At 33.9% G+C, this 27,411-nt stretch overlaps 1 protein-coding gene across 1 annotated transcript; it reads right to left on the bottom strand.

Moving 5' to 3' along the window:
* Positions 1-1,137: 1,137 nt before the first annotated feature.
* LOC114401354 (putative vesicle-associated membrane protein 726) lies at positions 1,138-4,619 on the bottom strand. The gene is made up of 5 exons (XM_028363865.1): positions 4,277-4,619; positions 2,790-2,931; positions 2,127-2,247; positions 1,949-2,011; positions 1,138-1,339 (listed from the first exon to the last, which is right to left on the bottom strand). The coding sequence occupies exons 1-5, from the start codon at positions 4,464-4,466 to the stop codon at positions 1,190-1,192; spliced, it is 666 nt and encodes a 221-aa protein (XP_028219666.1). The 5' UTR covers positions 4,467-4,619; the 3' UTR covers positions 1,138-1,189.
* Positions 4,620-27,411: the final 22,792 nt, after the last annotated feature.

The following is a 27,411-nucleotide window of genomic DNA, read 5'->3' as shown; positions in this document are numbered from 1 at the left end:
GTTTTATTATTGTTTGATAAATAAAAATATCATCACAAGAAACAATGGCCAGTTTGTTCCATTTAATTAGCTTTTTTTTCATATAATTATACACATATTTATGACAAGTATTACATAAATAAAATATAATATTTTTTTTTTTATTTGGTGAAGGTGAGGAGGGGCTTAAGGCCCAATACACAAATAATAGAAATATAAACTTGATTTAACACTTGTTTTTAACAAGGTGTATTTGATGCCTTAAAAAAAACAAGGTGTGTTTAATATTATTTATAATTGATACATTTAACAAAAACTTCTATGCATACTTAGTTGTAGATTTATTAGAGTGAAACATTTGTAGTGATGAATTTATCATCAAAATTCAAATGAGTTTAATTGTTATTATTAATAGACTGGGGTTCGTATACTGTGTCGAAATTTCACATTTCGTATTAAAATTATTGAGATGATAGTGAGTCTGCAATTACAATATATTGAATAATATTTATGCGTTGTGTATATATATACACATACACTTGATTTGATATACAATGAAAACTTAGATAACTTTTCACATAGTTGTGAAATTCGATCTGATCATTGACCCGATCAAAGTAATGAGTCAGTGGTCCAACCAATAAGTCAGTAATTAACTCAATTTGACTTGATATATGTTAAAAATTTAAACGTATATATGCATATATTATATATAAGTATATAACTAACATTATTTGAGTAAGAAAAATTCATTCATACTCCAAAATCTAAAATAATAATTAATAATAATGAGACATCAAAACAGTGTTGTAAAGGTAATCTATTTTTTTTGTAAAATCTACCAGGTTGGACTGGTCCAATCGGGATCCGGTGACTTAATTGACCAGGTTTGATTGGATCATCCCTAGTCAATTGTGTGATTGATCCAATAATAAAAACGGTTCGATTAGGTTACCGAATTCCGATTGGACAAGTGCGACCGATCAAGCCGAACCGGGTTTCACGAATATGGTTTTCCTACTCTTAAAAAAAGGTAAAATTGTGACATGTGCATGTTGGCAAATATTAGAAAAATATACTACTACACAGCCCACCAAAAGCGAATCATATAATTTACTAAGAAATGGTTAATATATATGAGATTAAGAATAGGCACAAATGAAACACATGAAATCTTGCAAAATTGATCAAAGAGAAGAAGAAAAAAAATCTAATGTAAGCAGCTGAAGCCACGACATATAGACATAAACATGATCAAAATTAATGCTACGGCGATACCAAAAACAATCAATTTCATCTTCATATTTTGAACCCACATCTTCCTTTTCACCTTTGTGCCCTGTGTTCTAAAGTCTTGTGCCTACAACAAGTGAAGCAGATATATCAAATTGTCTATTAAACAGAATTGGATCATGCACTATGTCAACACAAAAAAGTTTTAGATGTACTTTTTGTTCTATAATATATTTATGTCAACACGAAAACGTTTTAGATGTAATTTTGTTCTTATAATATATTTTTTATTTTAGAATTTTTTTAAAGTCATTTTTAAAATATTTTCTATAATGTTTAATTTTTTTATATTAATCATTATCATTATTTAGCCACCTTTGACTGCTGAGGTAATTAAAGAGTCAGGGATTAAAACAAAAAAATATATATTAGAAAGATTAAAATAAAAATAAAATATATTTATATGAACTAAACTAAAAATTATATAAAATAGTATGTAACAAAATTATATAAAATAATATGTCATCGCATGACAAATTAAAACAATATTTTTATTGATAATAGAGTAATTAAAAGTAAGTAGCTAGGTAACGACGTTGGCAGGAACTAATTAACACAAAAGAAAATATTGTAGATACTATTTTAACAAAAATAAAAAAGAGTAAATAAAAAATCATGTATATTTTAAAGATTAAAAATATATTTAAGAAATAAAATATAAAGAAGAAAATGAGACCTGTGAGCGAAGGTTGTCAGTCTTATCCACAAGCATCTCAATCTTTTCTCCACGATCAAGAACCTATGAGAAAAGTTAATGAAATATTTAATCCAAATTAGTACTACATATTTGATGAATGGTGACATCAACTCAGTTAAAGAACTCTAAGCAATGCCATTTTGTATATAAGTCTTGCCTTTTCAATGTTTTCCATCATAACGCCCTTGACTTCAGAAACTTGAGCCTTCACTTTGGCAAGCTTGTTGATCTCTTCAGGATGATCAACACAATATTGCATTTGCTGCTTCAATTTTGGGCTGCAGATTTCATAAGCAATGCATTTAGTATGTTTACTTGGTAGGTTTAAATTTTCAATAAAAGTAATTAATTTTTTTAGAATTTAATTTTTTATGCAAGGTCAATGTGAGTTCTTGTTACACAAATGTAATTCATTTTATTACCATATTACCCAATTCATTAATATGATGCAGTGAATTTGTATTAAAAAAATATACTTTTAATTATATATAATATAGAAGTTTTAGCATTTAGCAACTCACTCTTTAACACATTTTTATATAAGAAATTTTATTATACGTTAAAATTTATTAAAAAATATAAAAGAAAAAAGACTCACAAAAATTATGATTTTTAATTAATTTTAACCAATCTTACCTAATGCATTCAAAAGATTGTTTTAGAAAGGATCTTTGTTAATATTTTTCATAATAATGTAAAAAGTTAATTAAACTCTTATGATTGAACTGAAAATAATAATTAAATGACAGTCATTTAAAACTAAAGTTTTATAGTTTACTATTCAAACAATATATATATAAGTGAAGATAAAATGGGATACCCAAATTCTCTGTTTAGGCTGTTTGCTGAAGCAGTTGCAGCTTTGCCTCCACCATATTTTTTGCTAAATTCATCCTTGACACGCTCTAGAAAAGCAATGGGAAGTTGTCTACCAGCAGATTCAATAGCGACCACACAGTAGGCTACAACATCCAAAATAAAGCAAATATTTTATAACAAAATCCATATATAGAAGCTAGTTATGAAATATTGATCCTTGTAGAACTTGATTAAATTTTCATTCCCTTTAAAAATTAGAGTAAATAGTGTTGGTTCGAATCATCAATCAAGGAGAAAGAAATAGAAACCACCAAGAAACAAGGCAGCACTGAACCAAAACCAAGAAACCCAGAATGCACAACAATCAGGAAACGCAAAATCCTAAAGCAAGAATGTAAGAACAGTAACGAGTACACAACGCAGTGTGCGTGGTTCATGTGGTTTACATTCACGAGAAAGAACAACTTCACTATGAAACAGAAATTGAAACGAGATATAACAAATTAAGAACTTCTTTGGTTCTTGTCCCCTTACATTCTCAGAAAGAACCCAAGGCTCACACTTTGTTTCTCTCTCTCTCCCTTGCATACCCAGTGTTTTTTTCTCGTGTTTTCTCTCCGCAATTTACAATGCCACACTCTCTTTGTTCATAGGTGCCCCATATATGGAGGCCAAAGTTTAAGATTTTACGACATAAGACTGAGCTGAAATACCTAACAGATCATGCAAGCATAACATACTTATGAAATCTCTGAGCATCAAATGACCCCATTAAACTTAACAAATTTTGAGTCACTAACAAAAAATAGTATATATACACCAATAGTATAAAGAATTTTAGATGATCAATTAATCAGACATTTGTTATGTATGATAATTTTATTGATTTTTTTATAATAAAAACCTTAAAAGTCATCCATCATGCTTGTTGGTTGATAACATAAAAGTTATTACACTAATAATACATAAAAATTAAAAGGGAAACACATACAATCAAATTATGTTCGAGCAATTCTTATTTCTTTGGGGGAAAAGGCACCATAATATGAATATCATTTGCCTTCAAACACTTCAAAATAATATATATGAATCATCTTGAATTAATGTTTAGGTTGCACACGAAAAAATACCCTTTTAAATGATTCTTCAAGTATTGAGTTGCATAATTATTACCAGATACACTAATATCTTATTTGTTGTACTTTTTTTATATTCAAAAGGGTAAAAAGAAAATTATTTTTCCACCTTTTATGTTTGAGATTTAAATCCATGAGAAAATTATCAGCTAAATCTAGATCGGGAAATCGCCAATTATTTTTCACAGTTCATGTTATGGTTATCAAACATGCAATAACTCATGCTGAAAATAAAAAATGAGTACAAACAAAAATGAGAAATTGCAAGATCTACACCAAAATAGATTCAATCATAATGAAGCTATATATGATCAAATTAATATGATGCAAAATCCAAATAAGCATGACGTACTGAATCCATTTTCAACGAGATAATTGAAAGTGTGGCCATCACAGTTGTAGGTGAATCTGTTGTTGGAAGAAGGAAGCTTTTGGAGGCATTGAGAGGCAATGGTGTTGAAGTTTCCAGAAAACTCACTGTACTCAGCAAGAACCATGGTCCCACGAGCCACAAAGCTATAAATCAAAGATTGTTGCCCCATCTTCAAAAACTATGAAACAAATTATGGATCTCAAAATGCCTAGAGAATGAAGAGAGGGGCAGAATAATGAACAAAAGAGAAAAATTGGAAGGAATAGAGCAGAAAATGCATGGTTGATTTGGGTTGAAGCAGTTTTGGTTGGGATATCTCCAATGCTTGTAACCCCCGAAAAAACAGCTACCTAGCTATTAATAATAGTGTTTTGCAAAAATTTCGAATCACATTCTGCCACATCTCCTAATTTTTATCAAGTCAGAATTAAAGTTTTTTGTGGGTTATATATAATTATAATTCAATTCTTTCAATTATAAAAAGAAGAAACATGCGGAATAAGGGAAAAAGGAGAACGCTTCTCATTAGTTTGGCAAGAAACAAAGGCGTGGCCAAATTATTGTTCAACATTTAAGACTGTTGCTAGGTGCACCCAGCATTTTTGCTGGTGCACCCAACACTTGACGTGAAAAGCCCGTAATATCCCTGACTTAATTTTTAAAAAAAAACACGAGACTCTCTCTCCCGCTGCGTTTCGGTTTCTTCTTCCTCACAACGTTTTCCTCTCTTCTACCTCAAACCGTTTCCTTCTTCTTCCTCACCTTAGCCATTTCGTATTGTTCTTGCTCACCTCAGCCATTTTCATTTGTCACCATTGTCGGGAAAGGTTCTTTTTCTTCTTCAGTCACCATTGTTGTCGTGAAGAGGAGTTTGTCGTGAAGAGGTTGCGAGGTGCATTGAGGAGGTTTCCGTGAAGAGCAACGCTACCGTCCACCGTCGAGGGAGCTTCGTCACCATCCACCGTCGAGGTAAGCGTTGTAACCATGTCGGAGTAGGGATTTGTGTCCACCATTGTTGTCGGAGTAGGGATGTGTGTGTTACGGATCAAGTTGATCCGTAAACTATCTTCGAGTAGTTTACGAATCAAGTTGATCCGTAAGCATGTTCCGGATTAACTTGATTCGGATGATGCTTACGGATCAACTTGATCCGGATGATGCTTACAGATCAACTTGATCCGTAACACACACATCCCTACTCCGACAACAATGGTGGAAACAATGGTGGACACAGATCTCTACTCCGACATGGTTACGACGCTTACCTCGATGGTGGACGGTGACGAAGCTCCCTCGACGGTGGACGGTGACGAAGCTCTTCACGGAAACCTCCTCAATGCACCTCGCAACCTCTTCATGGCAACAATGGTGGCTGGAGAAGAAGAAGAACCTTTCTCGACAATGGTGACAAATGAAAATGGTTGAGGTGAGCAAGAATAATACGAAAATGGTTGAGGTGAGGAAGAAGAAGAAGGAAACGGTCTGAGGAAGAAGAGAGGAAAACGTTGTGAGGAAAAAGAAACCGAAACGCAGCGGGAAAGACAGAGTAGCGGGAGAGAGAGAGTCTTGCATTTTTTTAAAAAAATTAAGCCAGGGGTATTACGAGATTTTCACGTCAAGTGTTGGGTGCACCAGTAAAAATGCTGGGTGCACCTAGCAACCGTCAAATTCAAGTTTTAAGCTTTGAGTCCAATAATAAAAAAATATTTGTTTTTAATTTTTATAAAGTAAAAAAATCAAATTTATTAGAAAAATATTTCATATATTAATAAAAAGTCCAACACATAATCCTCTTATTTAAAATAAAAAGTATTTTTCTTAAAATTTACATTAAATTTTACTTATTCAATCGGACCTTATTAAAAATAAATATATTATGTGTAAGATAAAACTCTCTCAACACCCACATCATTTTACTTGTACTTGACACACCTACCTAGAGAGGAATGAGGTTAAACTTTACCATAAAAGAAAAAGAATTAGGGGGATATACGTGGGGTGCAATTTATTGTGTTTTTAGTTTAATTTTTTTTTAAAAAAAAGCTTAAAAGTTTTTAGTGTTTTTTTTTATGTAATAAATGTGAAGTATATTTACTAAGACTTTGTTGAAGACTAATTTTTATCAAGTTATATTATTACATATTTATTAAAAACTTTCTTTCAATCATATTTTTTTTTCATTTATAAGAATTAGATCGAAAACCTTACTTAATTTATATCAATAAGTCATAAACAATCACACAAGAAAATTTGATACCACACTTTAACTCAAAAAAACCTTACATAAGTTTATGATATTTTCCTCATTTATATGATGTTCAACCTTTTCATTTCTACTCAATGTGGGCCTTCATCACACATTTATACTCCAATACTTAGTTTCAATTGGACCAACATAATATTAATAAAAGAAAATTAGTGTTTTTTGTTTTGGTATTCTAGAGTTGTTTGGTCTCGACAAAAAAATTGGTTTGACTGTTTTTGTAAACGCATAATATATTAACGAAGGCTAAAAGCCTTTAGGAAAACAAATCTGAGCCATATCAGCAGTTAGCTTAGAAACAATGTAGTCTGGAGCAAAAGAGTAAACATGAAAATTAGTAGTCCTTCTCAATACAAGCTTTGCCAATTTGTCTGCAACTTGATTGGCTTCTCTCAAAATATATATGGTTTCGTATAATGTGGCCCTCGTTAGCATGGACTGGATGGATAGCCTAGACAATATTAAAGCACAGGCACAGATTGCAACATCCTTGAGCTAATAATTACACAAGTTTAGAGTCAGAATAAACTCTAATTCTCTTGTGCATGTCCTCGTGACAAAGCCATTTCAAGACCAATCATAATAGTTTTCAGTTTTGCAATCAACACTGTACAACCTTCTAGATTTGACACGAAGTCGCAGATGAAAGCACAATGAAGAATTGTCACTCTAATTTGGAATCAGCACAATCCCTGAAAAGGTGGAATAGTGATTCCTCATTCTCATCATAGTGAGTACACATATTTGATGGGCTCAACCCTAACCGCATCCTCCCGGAGTTAGTAAGCACGCATTCATGGCTCACTTTCCAAATAAATTCTAAAGAAATGTTACTTTGACAATTGCATAGTAAAATACACCCACATGAAAAGACAAATTTCAAAATTGAATTGAGATCAGTTTTGGGATGAGACTCACATAACCCTCTCCGGCTCTCTCGCTCGTCTATGCTTTTGATAGCTATTGAGAACCCTGTCCCGCTTGTCTATGCTTTTGGCTCTACTTCCCGCGTAAGCTTTGGGTAGCATCTATTTTCGACATTGACTTGCGTTTTAGCATTGTCAACTGTTGAACAACTCCACCTGTTTTTGTGTGTTATTGGTGTTGTTGAGCTTGTTATTGGTTGGTTTGGTTGTTATTGATAGTAGTTGCAACAGTTTAATAGACTACGTTTTCCACCATTTGAAGATTGAAACTCCAAACCCACATTTTCCTGGATTGGGATTTTTGTTTCGTTCCATAGAGGGAAGTTGGACATATTCATTGACGTTGAAGACTGGCACACAACATTTATTTTTTCAACGATTCATAAAAGAAATCAGATGAGAGAAGCACCAAACTAAACCCTAAGCCTCCAATCCCAAAGCCAACGTTGTCTACACCAACACCAACAGTATTAGGAATCTCTTTCGTTAGAAACAAAACCCACCAATCTCTGTTGCTTCTTTTAAATTTTGGTTTCTAGTTTTCCTTTTAGCACAACAACAGTTTGATGAAATGTTGCATTGTGTTCAACTTAAATTGTATATGCCACTCCTTTTTTTAAGTCATTTGTGATCATTTAGAGATTCAATATATATACACTTAGAAAGAACAACTTTATTAATTGTTTATTGAGTAGTGTACATCTTAGATCAAAATTGAATTGTTGCTTAGTAAGTGTATTGTTGTTGGGTTGATAGCGAAGTTAGAGGAAGCTTTACAAAACATCCAGTTTGAACAACATTGGCCTGAGGCTTAGAAATACTACCAAGTATGAGGAAATAATGTTTTAAAATATATTTTTGTGTTTATATATGTAAAAAAAATTGATCTTATAATTTATGATGTGCAATCATTAAATCACCCACAATAATGGAGACAGTGTGCACATGCTAGGAATTTATTAGGGTATTGTAAGCCACTTTTACATGATGCTCACGAATTCTAGTATGATGTGGCTATGAGTTTGTGTCCCTTTTAATATTTTTTTATGTTTTTTGTCTTGGGGAAAATTTTCCTACATGAGATTAACCATATGCTACAATTATTAACCACACTTATTTACAATCATATCTTATGTTTACAATTTAACATCTTACAATGTCACAATCCACCATCACATGTTTATGTTCATCTTACAAATTAACACATATTTAACTTTTCACTTATACTCTATCTCAATAACAATGTTATAATCTCAAAGTAACATATTATCTCACAATTCATTACATATTCAATTTATCACTTATAATTTTAATCACAATTTCATGATCCTAATATAACAATTTATCACATTAATATAGTAAATCTTGTTCAAAACACAAATAAATTATACAAAAATGTTTCTCACAACATGGGGAGTAAAATCCCTCAAACAATTTCACATAATCATATCAAAATCAAAGGTCAAAAACACGAAAACACCAACCAATTTACATTAGGACATCAATTGGTCCATCAAACACAACAACATCGTACTTATAATTGTAAAAGAAGAATTATAATTCAATAAACATTCCAAAATAAATCTCAATTTAATCCTCTAAGGATCCCTAGATATATTCATTCTACCCTCAATTGCGATAAACTTATCTCTTACCTCTAAGTGGGTTCACGTGTATAGTCTGGTAGTGATAGCGACATTTCTAGTAGTTTCCTAAGATTCCTCAAGCATTTCCTTTGGTTGTTTTGCTAGGGTTTACAAGCGTTAGAGAGAAAGAGAAGTGATTGAAGCCTCCATTTCACTATCTCTATGCGAAGAATATTTCTCTCACTACAAACATTATTTTGACAATCCCAACGGTGGAGATGTGAGAAAATGAGTTTCAAACTTGGTGTTTAAATTTTATGACGATCCAACGGTTAACAAGTCCAAAATTGTAGTTTTATCGGGACAGGTTTGGGTGTATGCGAAAAAAAAAAAGTTTCGTGTGAGGGACATTTCTCTTACCACAGACATTATTTCGAAAATCTCAACGGTGTTCTGAACCTAGTGTTCAATTGGCAAAACGGTCCAACGATTAATGAGACCAGGATCATAGTTTTGTTGGACAGGTTTGAGTGTATGCGAGAAAAATAGAGGTTTTTGAGAGAGCAAGAAGGGAAAATGAATTTGAGAGGAAGGAAAAGTGTAGAGACGCATCGTAAATATAAAAATTGACCTAATATGTCTCAATTTATAATGAGGGTACTCTCAGTCTATTATTTACTCTATTCTACTCCCTATCAAATAAATACATAAAACATCTTTTATTTTCTAAGAATATATATTTATTTCATTCACCTTAAAACCATTATTTTAACTAATAAAATTATTTCTCCTTATTTATTTAATTACAAAAACCTCATTATTTTTCTAAAACTTTATTTATTTTAAAATAAAATTATTTTAAATTTATTTTACGAAAAATAAGGTGTTACAAATAGAGTAACACGTAGGTATGGAAATCAATTGAGTTTAACTCTGAGCCAAAACAATAATATATTTCAATTTTTGAAGGACGTAAAAACAGACAAATTTTTTTGTAGGAACGAAATTCATACTTTAATAATTTTGCAAGGACAAAAAATATATTTTAATATATGATATCTCATAAATTTATCTCTTAAAAATAAGTCTTAATTTGTTTTAGCTTTAATAAAGATAAAGTTATATCATTGTAAAGTTGGTTATTAGACGAATGCCATCGATTCCATGAAAAAACACATTATAGATAATTTTCCTAAACATTATTCTAGCTTAAAACAACCAACTAAATACCAAGGCAAAAGTGAAGCACATTATAGTAGCAAAAACAAAGTAACTTATAGTAACGAACACAAATGCTCTTGAACTCGATCAATGATAGAAATAAATACAAGTTAGATGAAATGTGTTAGTTTCTAGATAAAAAAAACCAAATCACAAATCACAGATTGAAAAGTTAGATTCAAAAAAACCATAGAAGCAAAAACTTGATGCACGACACTCATTGAAGGTTGATCAATGTTTAAGATAGACAAAATGTTAAGAAAATGATATCTGGTGGCTTTCATTGATATGAAATAGTGAATAAATACATGATCCTCTCTATCATCTTTTCATAATTATTGAGGACAAAATATTAGAACAAAATCACAAATAAAAAAGGAGAAAATATACAAGGATTTGGATCAATTACAATTTAAATTTAAATCATAGCTAATCCCTACAATTAATGGATTCTAACACCCCCTCTCAAGTTGGTTCATAAATGTCATACATTTCCAACTTGTCAAGAGAATTACTAAGGGCCTTGGATGCTACTGCCTTGGTCAGCATATCAGCAAGTTGTTTTTATGATTTTACAAAAGGAAAGGCAATAATACCATCTTCAATCTTCTCTTTGATGAAATGCCTGTCAATTTTCACATGTTTTATACGATCGTGTTGGATAGGGTTGTTAGCAATCTCTATGGCTGATTTATTATCACAGTAAAGCTTCATTGCATCCTTTTGTTCATATCCAATATCCTTCAAGAGACTTCTAATCCATAACAGTTCACATATTTCAACTGCCATCCCTCTAAGCTATGCTTCAGCACTTGATCTAGCAACAACTTGTTGCTTTTTACTTCTCCAAGTTACTAGATTTCCTCCCACAAAAGTGAAGTAGCCAGCGGTAGACATTCTATCATCTGCTGATTCAGCCCAATCAGCATCCGTATAACCCTCAACTTTGAGGTGACCATGATTTGAGAGTAACAAACATTTTCTTGGTGCAGATTTGAAGTACCTTAATATCCGTTCAACAACATCCATATGTGGTTTTTTTGGGTCATGCATAAATTGGCTCATGACATTGACTGCATATGCACAATGAAATTAGCATTCTGGTTTAGTATGAGACAAGTAAATTAGCTTTTCCACTAGTCTTTGATATCTTCCTCTATCTGCACTGTTTGCATCAACACAATGAAAATTCTTGTGGTTTTGTTCTATGGGAGTATCAATTGGTTTACACCTAAGCATTCTTGTTTTAGCTAACAAGTATAAAACATACTTTCTTTGAGAAAGAAAGATACCATGCTTGGACCTTGCAACTTTGATCCCTAAAATATATTTGACATCTCCAAGCTGTTTCATGTCAAATTCAGAAGCTAAATGTCTCTGTAATCTTAAAATTTCATCAAGATCATTTCCAATCACAATCATATCATCAACATATATTATCAATTCAGTGACTTTACCTTGATTATGCTTGAGAAACAAGGTGTGATCAGAATTGCTTTGTGTGTAACCGAAAAACTTTATAAACTTTGTAAATCTTTCAAACCAAGCTCTTGGTGATTGTTTCAATCCATATAGGGCCCTTTTAAGCTTACACACCAAAGGAATATTTGAGTACTTTGGTATACCGGGAGGAGGATCCATATAAACTTCTTCCATTAAATCTCCATGTAAAAAAGCATTTTTTTACATCGAATTGAAGAAGTGGCCAATCTTGATTTGATGCTAGTGATAATAACACACTCACTGTATTGAGCTTTGCAACTGGTGCAAAGGTTTTTTGGTAATTAACCCTAAAGGATTGAGTGTAACCCTTTTCAACTAGCCTTGCTTTATATCTCTCCACACTTCCATCAGCTTTATGTTTGACAATAAACACTCGTCTACAACCAACTGTACTTTTTCCATCTGGTAAGGTTACAAGTTCCCAAGTAGCATTTTTCTCTAATGCTTCTTCCAATTTTGTTTTCATTGCCTAGATCCACCTAGAATCTGCTAGAGCTTCCTACAAACTAGTAGGAATAAAGGCAGTAGATAATTGAGATACAAAATTGACATATGACTTAGACAACCTTTCAGATGACACATAGTTGTTTATGGGGTATTTGAATTTACATATTAAGAATGAGTTCATACTTAATTGGGGGTTGTCCTCTATTAGTACGAGGTGGAAGACTATAAGGGCTCACTATAGGGTCAGAATTTAGGGTAGAAGAGACATTGCATTGTATATCAATGGAAACATAGTTTTGTGTATCAGCAACAAAATGAAAATGAGTAAGAGTTGCAGGTGATACCTCTACGAAATTATTTTCGGATTGGATTAACAGTGGATTTGAGGTAGAAGAAGAGATTATACTATCATCTTCGACCATATTCTCATTTACATTATTCTGAATTTGATTCTCCATGTTCTCATCTCCATTATCTTGAATTCCATCATTTGTTGTTGTTGGCATAACATAAAATAACCTGATATCTTGGTCAAGTCTATCATGATTCTGCACCTCCAAATCACCCCCCCTTTTGAGGTGAAGAATGAAGTGTTTTCAATGGAAAAAAGTTCATGTTCATGAAATGTAACATCCATTAATACAAAAAATCTTTTTTTAGATGGATGATAGGCATTATATCCTTTTTAAGTGGTGTTGTATCCCACAAAAATGCATTTCATTGCTCTAGATTCTAATTTTGTTTGTTGGTGAGGATGCAAATGCACATATATGACAACCAAAAATATGGGGTGGTAAATGATTGACAAAATTAAGGGTGAAATGATGAGAAAGGGCATCAAGAGGTCTCTTAAAGTTTAACACACTTGAGGGAACTTTGTTAATAAGATAAATTGGCTTAAAGTTTCACCCCATAAGTAAGAAGGAATATTATCGCCAATCAATAGTGATCTAGTAACCCCCAAAAGATGTCTATTTTTTTCTCTCGGCTACTCCATTTTGCTAAGGGGAATTAGAACATGATGTTTGATGAAAAATACCAACAGATTCCATAAAATTTGTCAAGTTATTTTTGTAGTATTCCCCTCCATTATCAGAGCTGACTATCTTTATTAGAGTATTAAATTGTGTGCTTATCATTTTGTGAAAAACTTGAAAAACCTTACACACATCACTTTTGCGTTTAAGATGGTATATCCAAGTCATTCTTGTATAGTCATCCATAAATGTCACAAACCATTGCATTCCATTATGTGTGGGAAGAGGGGCAGGTCCCCAAACATCATAGTGAATAATAGAGAAATGAGCATTAGCTCTATTGTTATTTATAGGAAAAGTAACGCGATGACTTTTTGCCATTACACAAGTTTCACATTTAAAATCAGAGATATGACAATGGTTAAACAATGAAGGAGATAATTTCTTAAGATAGCTAAAAGATGGATGTCCTAATCGCTTATGCCATTGCCAAATATCTCTTTTATTCTTAGCTTGTGTTTCATCATCACTTATAGAGTGAGCCAATGTTTTTCCTTTGGTATATTGAGAATTACCTTCAAGATAGTATAATCCTTCACTTCTTTTATCACTGCTAATCTTCTCCTTCGTATGTATATTCTGTAGAGTACAATATGTGGGAAAGAAAAAGAAAACACAATTATGAGATTGGATTAATTGACTAACAGATAGAAGATTGCAATTGAGAGAAGGAACAAAAAGCACATTAGAAATGGATAACAAGGGAGAAATGTATATTGTACCACTACCCATAACTGGGGAAGAAGCACCATTAGCGTTTATAATGACTGGAACAGAACTATTAGAGGAAAACTGTGTAAACATATTTCTATCGCAAGTCATATGGCTTGTTGCACCTGTATCAATTATCCAATCACTACCCTTAGTAGTAACAGAAAAACCACAAATTGGTTGAAATGTACCAACAAATCCAATAGCAGCGATGGAGTTTTCCTTGGAGACTTCACTTTTTTTCCTATTTCGTGACATTCATGATAACTTGTACTATTAAGACGCTCAGGTGTAAGGATTGAAGATAGATCTTGCATATGTGGAGCACAATCTGATTCATTTGACCTATTCTCCATTTTCATACTTAGAAGCTAATCTCCAATTCCTAAAGAAGAGAGCTAATTGGAGTTGGCTCTGATACCATGTTAAGAAAATGGTATATGGTGGCTTTCATTGATATGAAACAGTGAATAAATACATGATCCTCTTTACCATCTTTTCATGATTATTGAGGACAAAATATCATAACAGGATCACAAATAAAAAAGGAAAAAATATATAGGGATTTGTATCAATTTAAATATTTAAATTCAAATCATAGCTAATCCCTACAATTAATGGATTCTAACACAAAACTCTAATAGAGATAACTGGTGAAAAAACACATGGGATTAAGATCTGAGATAGACAAAGCTTTTGTGACTGAAATGTGGGATTCAAATTTGAGATAGACAATCGGTGAAGAAAGGGCACTAAGTTGATTTAGATCTTGTGAAAAATGAAAAACAAAAAATGAAAGTGAATATAGAGAAAATATGCACAATTGATTTAGTTTGTGACAATAATTGTGAATAGAGAACAACAAAGAGAGAGATGACAAAAATAGTTAAGGGAGACAACATTTTGTTTATGGAGAAGGGAAAATATTTGTTTATGGAGTAGAAGAAAACATATAATACTGTTTATAGAGAATCAATATCAACATATGGAGACCGACATGCATTATAGTATTGCCAATATAATATTGTTTATAAGAAAATCAATATTAATTCCATAAAAGAAAGAATCAGTATTAAGGTGTGGAGATTGATGATGTAAAATTGGTAATAAAATACTATTTGCAAAAGAATCAACATTAATTTCATAAAAAAGAATTAATATTATTAACGTGTGAAGATTGACAATATAAAGTTTGTAATTGGCAATTAGAAACTACCGACAATTGAGAATAATGATCAATATAAATTAATTTTTATAGTAGTGTCATCATCTCATTGGGTTATCATAATTCTTACAAATAAGAAATTAGTCACTCATGGTTGTGAGCTCATAATGTAGAATTGAACATAAAACTATTTATCAAAGGAATGAAGAAAGATAAAGAAACTGGTAGAATATAAAAAAAAACTCGAATCTCTTATTTGTTAAGAACTACAACCTTTGTTGGACATTCATAATCATTTGTCATTTCAATCTCCAACTTTTGTTCTTCATCTTTAAGCGTAACGCAACTCTTTCGAAAAATGTAAGTCTCCTCTATAAACTTGCCTTAGTCTCTTTTTTTTATACATTGGGTTTCACTTTTTAAGAATATATATATATATATATATATATATATATATATATATATATATATATATATATATATATATTCTTTCGCGCATATTATAAGTTTGGGTGCCAAGGAGTTTTTTGTTTGTTTGAATTATATAAGAACAATCGGAGTTATAAGTTTGTCTCTTATGCCTTTTTCTTTTAAAATGGATTCACCTGTAAGACACCCACTGACTTGTAATTTCAAATTCCTAGTGTCGTGTTTTTATTTTTGCTTAGGGGTTTCAAAATTTAATTTGCTCATAATTAAAGATAAGAAAATAAACTTGAAAGGGTCAAATTCTCATTTTCTACCACTTACTAACTTGGCCAATTTAAAAAGAATGTGAGAAATTATCAAACAAAGAACCTATCACCACAAGTACAATCTCCCAAGCGATGTATATTACTAAAGCAAAAATAAAATAATGGAATGCATTATTTGGTACACATTTAATTCATTTAAATTGGAAGGACTAATATTTTCAAATGGTTATTTCCAAATAGTTATTTTCACCATCATTGACACCAAAAACATATTAATTGCTTCACAATTAACCAATGCAGAAATGCATATTAGAACAATGATATTTGAGTCCCCCATCAAGCTCAAGTAGAACAAAGTGCTAAGGTAATAAATTATGCACCAATAGTTGTATTGGCTACTAGCAGACCACTAGTGCATGATAGACTGTACATTATACCCTAATGACTACAAATTGTTACAATACACTTTTAACTAAACATGTGCACTTTCACTTGATATTAGACAAAAACATTAAAGCTTGGTTGTTCCATTTTTTTTTGCAATTTTGTCTTCATTTTCTTCCTTTGTCAATCCTCCAAATTAATCTGATAAGCATAACATATATCAAATAGAATTTGATAAATAACAAAATAGTATATAACAAATATGATAAAATACAATTTTTCATGTATATTAGAGGAAGGTTTCTTACCAAAATTAGGGAGATAATTTTTGGGGATAATTACAACTATCATGAAATGCATATTGGCCACATGCTTTACAAAGTCGTGATCTTTTTTTGTTGTTGTTCAATAACCTTCTCTTTGCCACTTTTGATTCGTTTACCACTTCCTTTTGTCTTTGAAAATTGAGGTGGAAGAATTCCCACTTCTTTAGGAATGCTTGATCCAACAAAGGTTTCTAAATCATCTGTCTTTGTTTGTTTAGAATCCCTTTCGTACTCAGCCAATTGTTTTTCAATGTTCACAACTCCATTCATCACAAGAAGCAATTTTTCCTTATGTTGTTCAGCCTTGTCCATACACCTAAAGAAGTGGCCCCATATATTGTAGAAGTAAGCTTCATGATGATGAACCAAGCAATTTTGATGATGCCAAAAGCCCAAGTGATTGATTCAAGATTGATTCAAGACTTCAAGATCAAGCATCAAGAATCCAATCCAAGATTCAAGATTCAAGAGAAGAAATCAAGAAGCAACAAGGCAAGACTTCATATAGGATAAGTATTAAAAGAATTTTTCAAAAACCAAATAGCACAGTTTTGCTTTACAAAAGATTTTTCTCAAATTTTCTAAGTTACAAGAGTAATTACTTTCTAGTAATCGATTACCACTTAACAGTAATCGATTACCAGTGACCAGATTGGTTTTCAAAATATTTTCAAATGATTTGTAACGTTCCAAAATGATTTTCAAATAGTGTAATCGATTACACTATATTAGTAATCGATTACAAGTGGATCTGAACGTTGGAATTCAAATCCAATTGTGAAGAGTCACAACTTTTCATAAAATACATTGTGTAATCAATTACACCATTGTGGTAATCGATTACCAATGAATAGTTTTGAAGACAAAGTTAAGAGTTATAACTCTTAACATGATTTTCTCAAAAGACATAACTCTTCAAATGGTTTTTTGACCAGACATGAAGAGTCTATAAAAGTAAGACCTTGGCACACATTTTATAAGCATCCAAAACACATATCTCTTTCAAATCTTTTTTTGACCATTTCCCATTGTCTTTCTTTGCAAAAACTCTTGCCAAAAAACTTTCTAAACTTCGGTTTCAAAACTTTGTTTTTCTGCAAGTGGAAATTCTGCAGAAAACAAAAGTGTGCTATCTTTTCTTCCTTCTTCCTCTTGCCAAAAGATTCAAAGGACTAATCGCCTGAGAATTCTTTTGATTCTTCCTTCTTCCTCTTGCCAAAAGATTCAAATGACTAACTTCCTGAGAATTCTTTTGATTCTTCCTCTTCCCTTTGAACAAAAGATTTCAAAGGACTAACCTCCTGAGATATCTTTTGTTTCCCTTTACAAAGATTCAAGGGACTAACCGCCTAAGAATTCTTTGTCTTAACACATTGGAGCGTACATCCTTTGTGGTACAAGTAGAGCATACATCTACTTGGGTTATAATACTAAGAACAAGAGATGGTACATCTCTTGTGGATCAGTTCAAGTGGAGCATACATCCACTTGGTTGTTCAAAGAGAATAAGGGAGGGTACATCCCTTGTGGATCTTTGCTTGTAAAAGATTTTACAAGGTTATTGGAAATCTCAAGAACTGGTGGTTGCTTGGGGATTGGATGTAGGCACAGGTTGTGGTCGAACCGGTATAAATCTTGTGTTTGCTTTCTTCTTCCCTATACTCTTTACTTTTCCACTGTGCACTTTTTATTTCCGCTTTACTTTTGTCTAAGTTATTGTTTCTGTTTTTTACTTTCGCATAACTTAGCAGTAAAGCCTGATTGAATCTAGTAACATTAAGAAGGATAATTTTTTAATTAGTCAAGACACGTTCATAATTAATTCAACCCCCCCTTCTTAATTATTCCGAGGCCACTTGATCCAACATATATATGATATGAGCTTACACTCATTTTTTGGCTTAGAAAACGTGTTGAGGACATTGACAGTAATATCAAAAACAGGTTTTCTATTTGCCAATTTAGTCCACCTATTCATAGTATAATTACTCGGTATCTCAGTTAAACCTTTCCCTTTTAGGACACAGAGTATATGTCTACAAGGTATGATTTTAGATTGAAACAAGTTGCATTGTGATTAGAAGGTTACAAACCACTTCTCGCAATCTCCCATTGGCTTCATTGTTATCAATTACATGCAATATTTCCATTCCATCTTGCTCTTGGTTATTTTCAACCCCACAATCTACACATGCAATCCATGACTTTTTTTGAAATATATATAAGTTCTCATGAGTATAAATGTCTCTTCTATGCTTCTCTAAATTGCGATCCAACTTTAGTTCAGGTAAAGAATGAAGCGAATAATTGTCAGCAAGTAATTCCTTCTATCTCTATTCTTCTATTGCAAAATCAAACTTCATCCAAAATTCAACCAAGCTAACATTAGGATTCAAAAAGTTACTATAAAAAGAATTCTAACTTTTTGATCTTGATGTTGTTCTCAATATCCCAGCCAAAAACATGTCTCTAAAATAAGCAGGTATCAACATGCTTTGAATATCATACATATGTGAGAGCCAATCATTCTTTTCCAACTTAAACCTAACCATTATAGCTTTCCATGTTGATTCAAAATCATTTTGTGTCTCTAATCCCCAAACACATGACTTGAAATGATTATAGAACTTCTTGTTCACATTCAAGGAAACCCCGACTTTTTCAGAATTTTTTTTCATAATGTGCCGCATGCAAAATCTATGAGCATAAGAGTTAAATATCTTGTCTATGGAAACTTTCGTGGTGAGGTGTTGATCTATTATTATAAGAGTTGGCTCATATCCTTCCATTGCTTCCAGAAACTTTTCAAACAACCATATGAATGAATCAATTTTTTCATATGCTAAAAATCCTGCACCAAAAGTAACACACTGCCTATGGTGGTTTATGCCAGTAAATGATGCACAAATCTTTGAATAATTAATTGTTCTATATGCGGTATCAAACAAAACCACAACCCCAAACACAAAATAATTTTTTCTATAAGTACCAATTGCCCAAAAAAACATATCTTAGTCGACCTTCTCCATCTACCTCATATGCATAATAGAACGATGGATTTACTTCTTATGTCCTCATAAAGTTATCAATAAAAACATATGCATCAGAATCTTTAATCAAGGTCTTTAAATCTCTTGAATAATTTGGGAGATCTCTATGTGTGCACCCAATATTTTGATAACCCCCAAACTCTTCTTTCAATAAATGAAATGTTTGTTAAGCCCCAACATTTGCCCTATTATATGCAAGCATTAAATTCTCGTGGACAAGATTCACCTTTCTTGCTGATCTTAGAAATTGTCTCTTCATAGGTGAAGCAAGTGCATGTGTATGTGTATGGGTTTCATGAAATCGAATAAGCTCATATTTACCTTCCTCTACTAGTTTGAAGACAACATTTACATTGCATCCTTCTCTTGTAAGACTCCTTCTAGACTTAATAGTTGATACACTTTGCTCCACCACTTTTGTCTTATTGGGTCTGTAACCTTCTTTCGAGCAAACAAAATACTTCAAATGCATACTAGAAAAAGTAAATTTAACATCGATTACTAGCAACGAAACTTCTGAAATTCAAATTCAAAGGTCATGATCCTTCAAATTATAACTGTGTAATCGATTACACAAACATTATAATCGATTACCAGTGGAGAGTTTTCAGAAAATCTGCCAACAATCACATCTTTTGATTGGATTTGTGAATGGACATCAAAGGCCTATAAATAGGTGACTTGGGCACAAATTTTAAAAAGAGATTTTTGCTTGTTCAAAATGTCTTATCCTCTCAAAAGGAAATGAGAGAGATTCCAAGAGAACTTCATTGCCAAATGCTCTCTCAAAAGAAACTCTTGGGCAAACACTTGCAAATCCATTAAGAGTTTCTCCATGGACTTCAATTGTAATATCCTTCTCTTCAAGAGAGAATTCTTCTTTCTTTCTTCTCATTCAGAGAGATTGATTAAGGGACTGAGGGTCTCTTAAGTTGTAAGGATTCCTGAACACAAGGGATGGGTTGTCCCTGTGTGGTTCAGACTTTGTAAAAGGATTTTACAAAGAGATAGTTGAAAATCTCAAGTGGGTTGCTTGAGGACTGGATGTAGGCACGGGAAGTGGCCGAACCAGTATAAATCAAGTTTGCATTCTCTCTTCCCTTATCTCATTTATTTTGCTGCAATCAATTTTGTCTTTCATGTTTAAAGAATATTATTAAATTGATTGTTGCTTCTTCTGCATTCTGAGCCTATCTCTTTTAGAAGGGGGTTAAAAGTTTGTTAGTGGGAAATTAATTTTCCCCATCTTAAGATTTCTGAGACCACATGTCCAACACTATAATCTGGGGTTATTTAACTACTTTGACTACACGACCAAGGTATTTAGCTTTTACATCCAAAACAACACTAGTATTGACAACGGGAAATATAAATATGTGTGCTATTTTTAGAGGTTATTGGGATTTGGGATTTGGGATTTTAGTACCTTTGTGAATGTTGCTGGTAGTGGTTGATAGCTTGCAACTAGCAAGCTTGAGTCATCCTCAAGCTCAACTTTGTGAGGCTGATAATAGTTGTATTGATTTAGGGGTTCCAGTTTTCAAAATTAAGTTAAAGGTTTATAATTCGTAGTTTCTAAAGTAAGCATTAGAAATTAGAAAAAACTAACTTTATCTATTTTAATCCCAGTTGCTGTAGTTGAATAAATTGGTTAAACTATTGTATTCCATGACATGTTAGATCCGAAAGCACATAGTAGAAGTAAAAATAGGTAGTAAATGTGTATGTTAATTTTTTTTATTTGATGCTAAACTTGACCTAGCACTTCAACCATGCAAGTATAGTGTTTTATCAATGGCTCGATCTCATACTTATCCATCATCAGAGCAAAATAATCCCTTGCTTTTTTTGTGGCGTCCCTAAATAATGACTGGTTTAATAGTAATGATTTAAATAACAAAAACCATGGGAAATTTTTTTTTCTTTTTCTTTTTCTTTTTCGTTTCTTTCTCTTTTTCACAGTAATTAAGTTCAGAAGGAAAATCATCACTATAGAGTCCTGAATGGCCAGCTCATAACTCTATTCGGAGTCATTTCTTTTTGATCACTCATAACCTCTAAACTATTTTGCTCTTTCAAAAATAAAAGTATACCAGCCATCATTTTAGGTCGTCACGTGTAAAATAATAAAATAAAATGCGGTCGATGAACTCTTTTTCAAATAAAGTTTGTTAATGCTTTCTTTTCAAATAATATATTAAACATAAGTACATTCATCATCTAAAGCTGTCCAAAATATGTGAGTTTTGCAAAATACATAGTGACATCCAGAGCAAAGGTATCCACTGTGGTGGCTTCAGCCACATGTATACAATCATCAAATTCCTATACAATAGGTCTACCCATATAAAAACCAAAAGAGTAAACCTAACAATCTGTACTAGATACACCCATCCCCAAAAAGTATATAAATCTAGTCTAAGGAGCCATCTGCTATGATGAAAAACCTCCACTAGTCGCTATCCCTCCAGGACCGCTCTCCTCCGTAGAGTCTGCCTCAGATGCCGACATGACATCCTCGGGAGAATCCACCTCAGGGAGTGGGTCCTCATCACCCTCTGGAAAGTCAAGAGCATCCACAGCAGGCTCAGGAGGTAGATCCTCTGGGTCCTCCTCAGGGTCTTCCTCAAATGACGTCACCTTTATCACTTGGACGGGCTCCACTAGTATATATGGAATAGGTGTAGGTAATATCCACTCCACAGTGCGTTGAAGCGTGCGTGCTGGTTCCTCTGGATGTACCAATGAAGTAGCCGTGAATCGAATCGTGCCTCGGAATTGGCACCTTGCATTGCCTTCGAGGGTCTCCCAAACTCCCTCTAGGCACTCCATCTCCACTCGATCATGGATTAATTGCGCTGCCATCGCGATCTACAAGAAATAAAAGAAAGGGGGTAGACTCTTTCACGAGAGATTTAACTACGGTAGCAACACAATGCGTCCCATAACCACTACATGCAATTAAAAGGTGTGCCTCAAGGCTTTTCTTCTCTGGTAATCGATTACACAACATTGGTAATCGATTACCAGAGGCCAAACTCGAGTTACACAGCTTCAGAACATGGAAACCTGCACCATACACTGTGTAATCGATTACACATGACTGGTAATTGATTAACAGTGGCCTGTTACTCTGTGTAATCGATTACACAGTATTGGTAATCAATTACAAAAGGCCTCCTTAACATACTGTATCCATTTCTAAGCTTGGTAATCGATTACACCCCTTGGTAATCGATTACCAGAAGCCATCTCAACTTCCTGATTCCATTTTTAGGCCTGGTAATCGATTACACACCCTTGGTAATCGATTACCAGAGGCCATCTTAACTTCCTGTCTTCATTTTTAAGCCTTGTAATCGATTACCAGAGGCCATATTCCAAATATCACTCAAGATCCATAGCTGGCCAGCCACCACACAAGCCTCCTTGCTTTGTGGTCTTTGTTCTTTTATCGGTTGATTGCCAGGAGCTCGCCTGTTTAGTTACGTCACAGGTTCTCACTGACTGACTATGCCCGGGTTGGGTCGGGAATGGTCAAGCTTGGTTTTGGGCAATAGCACCTGACGTCCCCAAGGTCTCCTGACCCCCGCGACATATCTCCAAGTACCACTCTGTGGTCAACGAATAAAAGTAGGAAGACTGACTCTTCCACACTTCCTCACTTCAAGCTTGTAGGATTATAGGGTACCCGTCATATGTGGTACTAGGTGGCGATCGGGCGATGGTGCAAGTCGACTCTCCACATCCACAAATCACACATAAATCCACCATCCCCAGTTGCCCACCTGCAACTGAGCTCACGTACTTCCACGTAGCCCTTATCCTCGTTCCTCTCAACTCCGGGTCCCCATCAATCCCTCCAAGCTTCCACAACATCCAAGCAATTCAACATCTAACATCATGAACTATCAAAAACCAAGAAAACAGGGCAGAGGCAGAAAACTCTGCCCAAAACACAACCAATACCACAACTTTCCTTACTCAAATACCCCAGTAACATTCTCTTCGTTCCAATTCGTTCACCGTTGGATCGACTCAAAAATTTTACTGGAGGTCCCTAGTGCATAAGTATACATTTTGACCGTTGGGATCTGCTAGAAAATGTCCTGAACCCAATATGTACAACCCTTTTCACAACCAGCCATGCATAAGCATTTTCTGCACAAGCACAAAATTATGCTGCACATTTCAACAGCAAAATTCTGCATAATAGTGCAGATTTTCGAAATCACTCTTGCCTTCATCCAATTTTTCCCAAATTAGATCCTACAAGTCCTAAATCATGTATAAATCATATCTAAACCAAAGACAAGCTTCAAACCATAGCAATTCAAAATCTAGGTATCTAAAACCCCTCAATTTAGTGGATTTTCAAGGTTTGAGAAGTGAAAATGAGAATGAGGTAATTTTGGAGCAAACTCTCATCTCACACAAGTCTATAACATTGATCTAAACTTGCTCAAACTGGTTTTACGACTAAAACTCCACTGAATCAAAATTTGACCCCTCAACACTCAATTTACCCTAGAAATGGCTCTTGCTTTCACTTTGGTCACTCATTTTCCTCATTTGCTCAGCCCAAGCTTTCCCATAAGTCCTAAATGACATTTCAAACTAGGATTAACTCACTTTAATCTCCAATTACCACTAAATCCAGATTTAGCCTTTCAAACCCTCAAAGCATCACATTTTTCCACTCATATCACTACATTCTCACTTGTTAACCCTAGGTTAACTCTACCCTTCATCTCTATCAGTTTTCCATCAGCAATTTCAGCACACAAACATCACAAGCATCATCATAAAACCCTAAAACAGAATGGGTAAGCTTGACTCACACCAAACATGACAAGTTTAGCATGCTTTCAACAAATTCCTTCACAAATAACTACCATAAGGCATAAACCTAGTAAAACTACCCATCATATCTCCCAAACACCCAATACCCACGAAATCATGTGAGAAAGAAGTCTACCCAAACCTGAAATTTGAAGTCTCACAACGTAGAGGTGCGCTTCACAACTCCGAAAATGGCTTCCTTTCACGATTTGGAGCAGAAATGGTGAGCAAAGGTTGGAGCTTTGATGGAGCTTCAATGGTGGAGGAGAAAGGGAGAAAAAGCAACGTGAGGGAGAGGAAAAAGCTTCTACACTTTTGGCTGAGTGAGTGAGGAGGGAGAGAACGTGGCTTTGTGTTTTAAGAAAAGGCTTTCTCTCTTTTTTTTTTAAAAAAGCTGTGCCACATGTCTTCTTTTGAGTGGAGCAAAAAGGGGCCCATTTTTTCTCTTGATGTGACTCATACTTAGTCACAAGAAGAGAAAAATATGATCTTTTTGAAATGCTAAAATCCTACCTCGGTTTGCGTGCCGTTTCTCTGGTTCCAGTCCCTCGCGTTTCTCTGCACCGGTCGGGGCCAGTTTTCGAAGGTAAGCAATATATATATCAAAACGCTCAGAATGAAACCCCGAGCGTGGTTCAGAGGTTGGTTTTGTTAAATTTTAAGTTGTACGCAAAACGATAATTTTTAGACTAATTAATTGAGAATTAATCTATAACTATCCAGTTATGGATTTCTCTTCGTTAATTAGCCTAACCCGCATATCTTTCCCCCAATATACCTACTTCTACCAGGAGTATATATATATATACGCTGAATAATACTCATATATATAATCATTCAAAATGCATCGTTTACAAAATTCTGGGTAGAAATTTCTAGGATGTCACATTTTCTATTGCTGCTATATATTTACAAGCAGTTAAAACTCCAATAAAACTTAAATGGTCTGGCTTTAAATCTGAGGCTTCAAGCTTTGAGAAGTAGTCGATTGCTTTTCTCTCATAGCCATTCATGGCAAGTGATATTATAATGAAGTTCCAACATGATAATCCTGTTGTTGTGGGTGATGCCCGAAACACTTGAATACCCTTTACGATAGCTCCACACTTGCAGTACATGTCAATAATTATTGTGAGAACAATGACATTCAACTCAAAATTCCCCTTTTTACATAATCATGAACCCACTCCCCATGTTGAAGTGCACCTAAGTGAGCATAAACACTTAACAAACTCATCACTGTAAATTCACTAGGCTGAACCCTTCGTCTCTGCATCTTGCGGAAAAGCTCCAATGCCTCCATAAGCCTTTTATTCCTAACATATCCACTAATCATAGAATTCTAAGTAACTTTAGTTCTTGTAGGCATGTTATCACACAACCTCCTAGATTTATCAACCTCCCCACACTTAGCAAGCCCCATGATCATAGAATTGCAAGCCCCCACATGAAGTTCCACAAGTTCACCAAACAGTCTCCTAGCTTAAGTCTATAACCCACTATTAGCATACATGTGAATGATAGTATTTTGAATAAACTGATCTTTTTCAAGACCCATCATAACAGCCTTGTCATGATAACACACTATATAGTAGTTTGTAACTCATCCATATTATGTGATAAATTTTTACCCCCTTCTCACCCAGTATTGTTATCATGTTTATTTATTACAACACTGGGATTATAATGGTTGTGGAGTAAACTATTGATCCACATAAATGTTTGGTAGGATAACTGAAGTTTTCTTATATTGTAATACTGGAGGAATCCCATATAAGAAATTGTCTGCATCAATATTGCCACACCCTAACTGTCTACATCAAGTCAATGTATGACCATCAAGTCAGACTCATACTGGGGGAATCCCATATAAGAAATTGTCTACATCTGCAACTCCATTGAACCCATCACCTGCCATTGCACGTGCTGCACCAATTTCCATGAATATGACTCTTCCTTCTGGTCCTAATGCAATTCCTGCAATTGGCTCTTGGTTAGTAAACATGAATGTTCATCCTGGACCTTTTACTCAGCCTCGATCAGTTTCACCTAGCAACTATCGAGTGAGTAGCAGTACCTTTCATGCCAATCATTTTACATATTTGAACCCAATAATATCTAAGTTTGGTCCGAGTGCTGTTTGGCCTAGTTATTTATAATCGTGTGGTTAGAGGAAGTCATGCTACCAAGTCTATGAATTTGTCTTCTAGTAAAGATTGTACTACTACTGCATAGTCCACAGTTCTTTGTTGTTACTAATGAAATGTTTTAAACTAATTGTGAGTGAAGCAGTTTTGGACATAGTTGATAAAAGGCTTTAAATACACTGTGGCTAATTGGCCTATGCTTTTTTTTTTTCCAAGTTATCATTTACTACTGCTAATTGGCGTTGCTGTGTGTCAGACCCTAATTTTGTTCGAGAACTATCATTCATTGATGTTTTCATTCTCGCTAACCGAAAGCTTTTGTTCGACACCAGTTTCTGAACGAGGAGTGAGATCGTTCGATGTTTTGGTCAAGGATGTAGAAAATACCCAAGGAGATGGGCAAAAGGGTCATTTCAAGCATTTTTCTGGACCTTGGCCCGCCTAGGCCCCCAAATGGCTTAGGGATGAAGTAACCAGCTTGTCTGCGCGAGCCAAGTTACTTCAGAGTGAAGCAACAGCTCGTCTGGGCGAGCTGCAAGTCCACCAAGTGCCCTAATTTCCTATAAATAGGCATGAGGGAGGCTGAGGAAGGGGTTAGACCTTTAGTACTAAGAGTATTTTGAGAGAAATCAGAGAGAAGAAGAGGAAAGAAGAGAAAAACAAGGTCGAGGCGCTACCGAATTGCGACCGCAATCGACTTTTACATCGTTCTTCGTTTGGTGTTCTTCATTCGTCATCCAGTTAGTATTTGTTTTAAGGATTTGGATACGTCTATGCACCCTTAGGGGTCTTCTTTGTTGCTTTGCGCATC

Source organism: Glycine soja, chromosome 20, assembly GCF_004193775.1.
Source record: "Glycine soja cultivar W05 chromosome 20, ASM419377v2, whole genome shotgun sequence".
NCBI classification, from domain to species: domain Eukaryota; kingdom Viridiplantae; phylum Streptophyta; class Magnoliopsida; order Fabales; family Fabaceae; genus Glycine; species Glycine soja.
The sequence above is the reverse complement of the archived record's forward strand: the minus strand, read 5'-3'. Positions and strand labels throughout refer to the sequence as shown.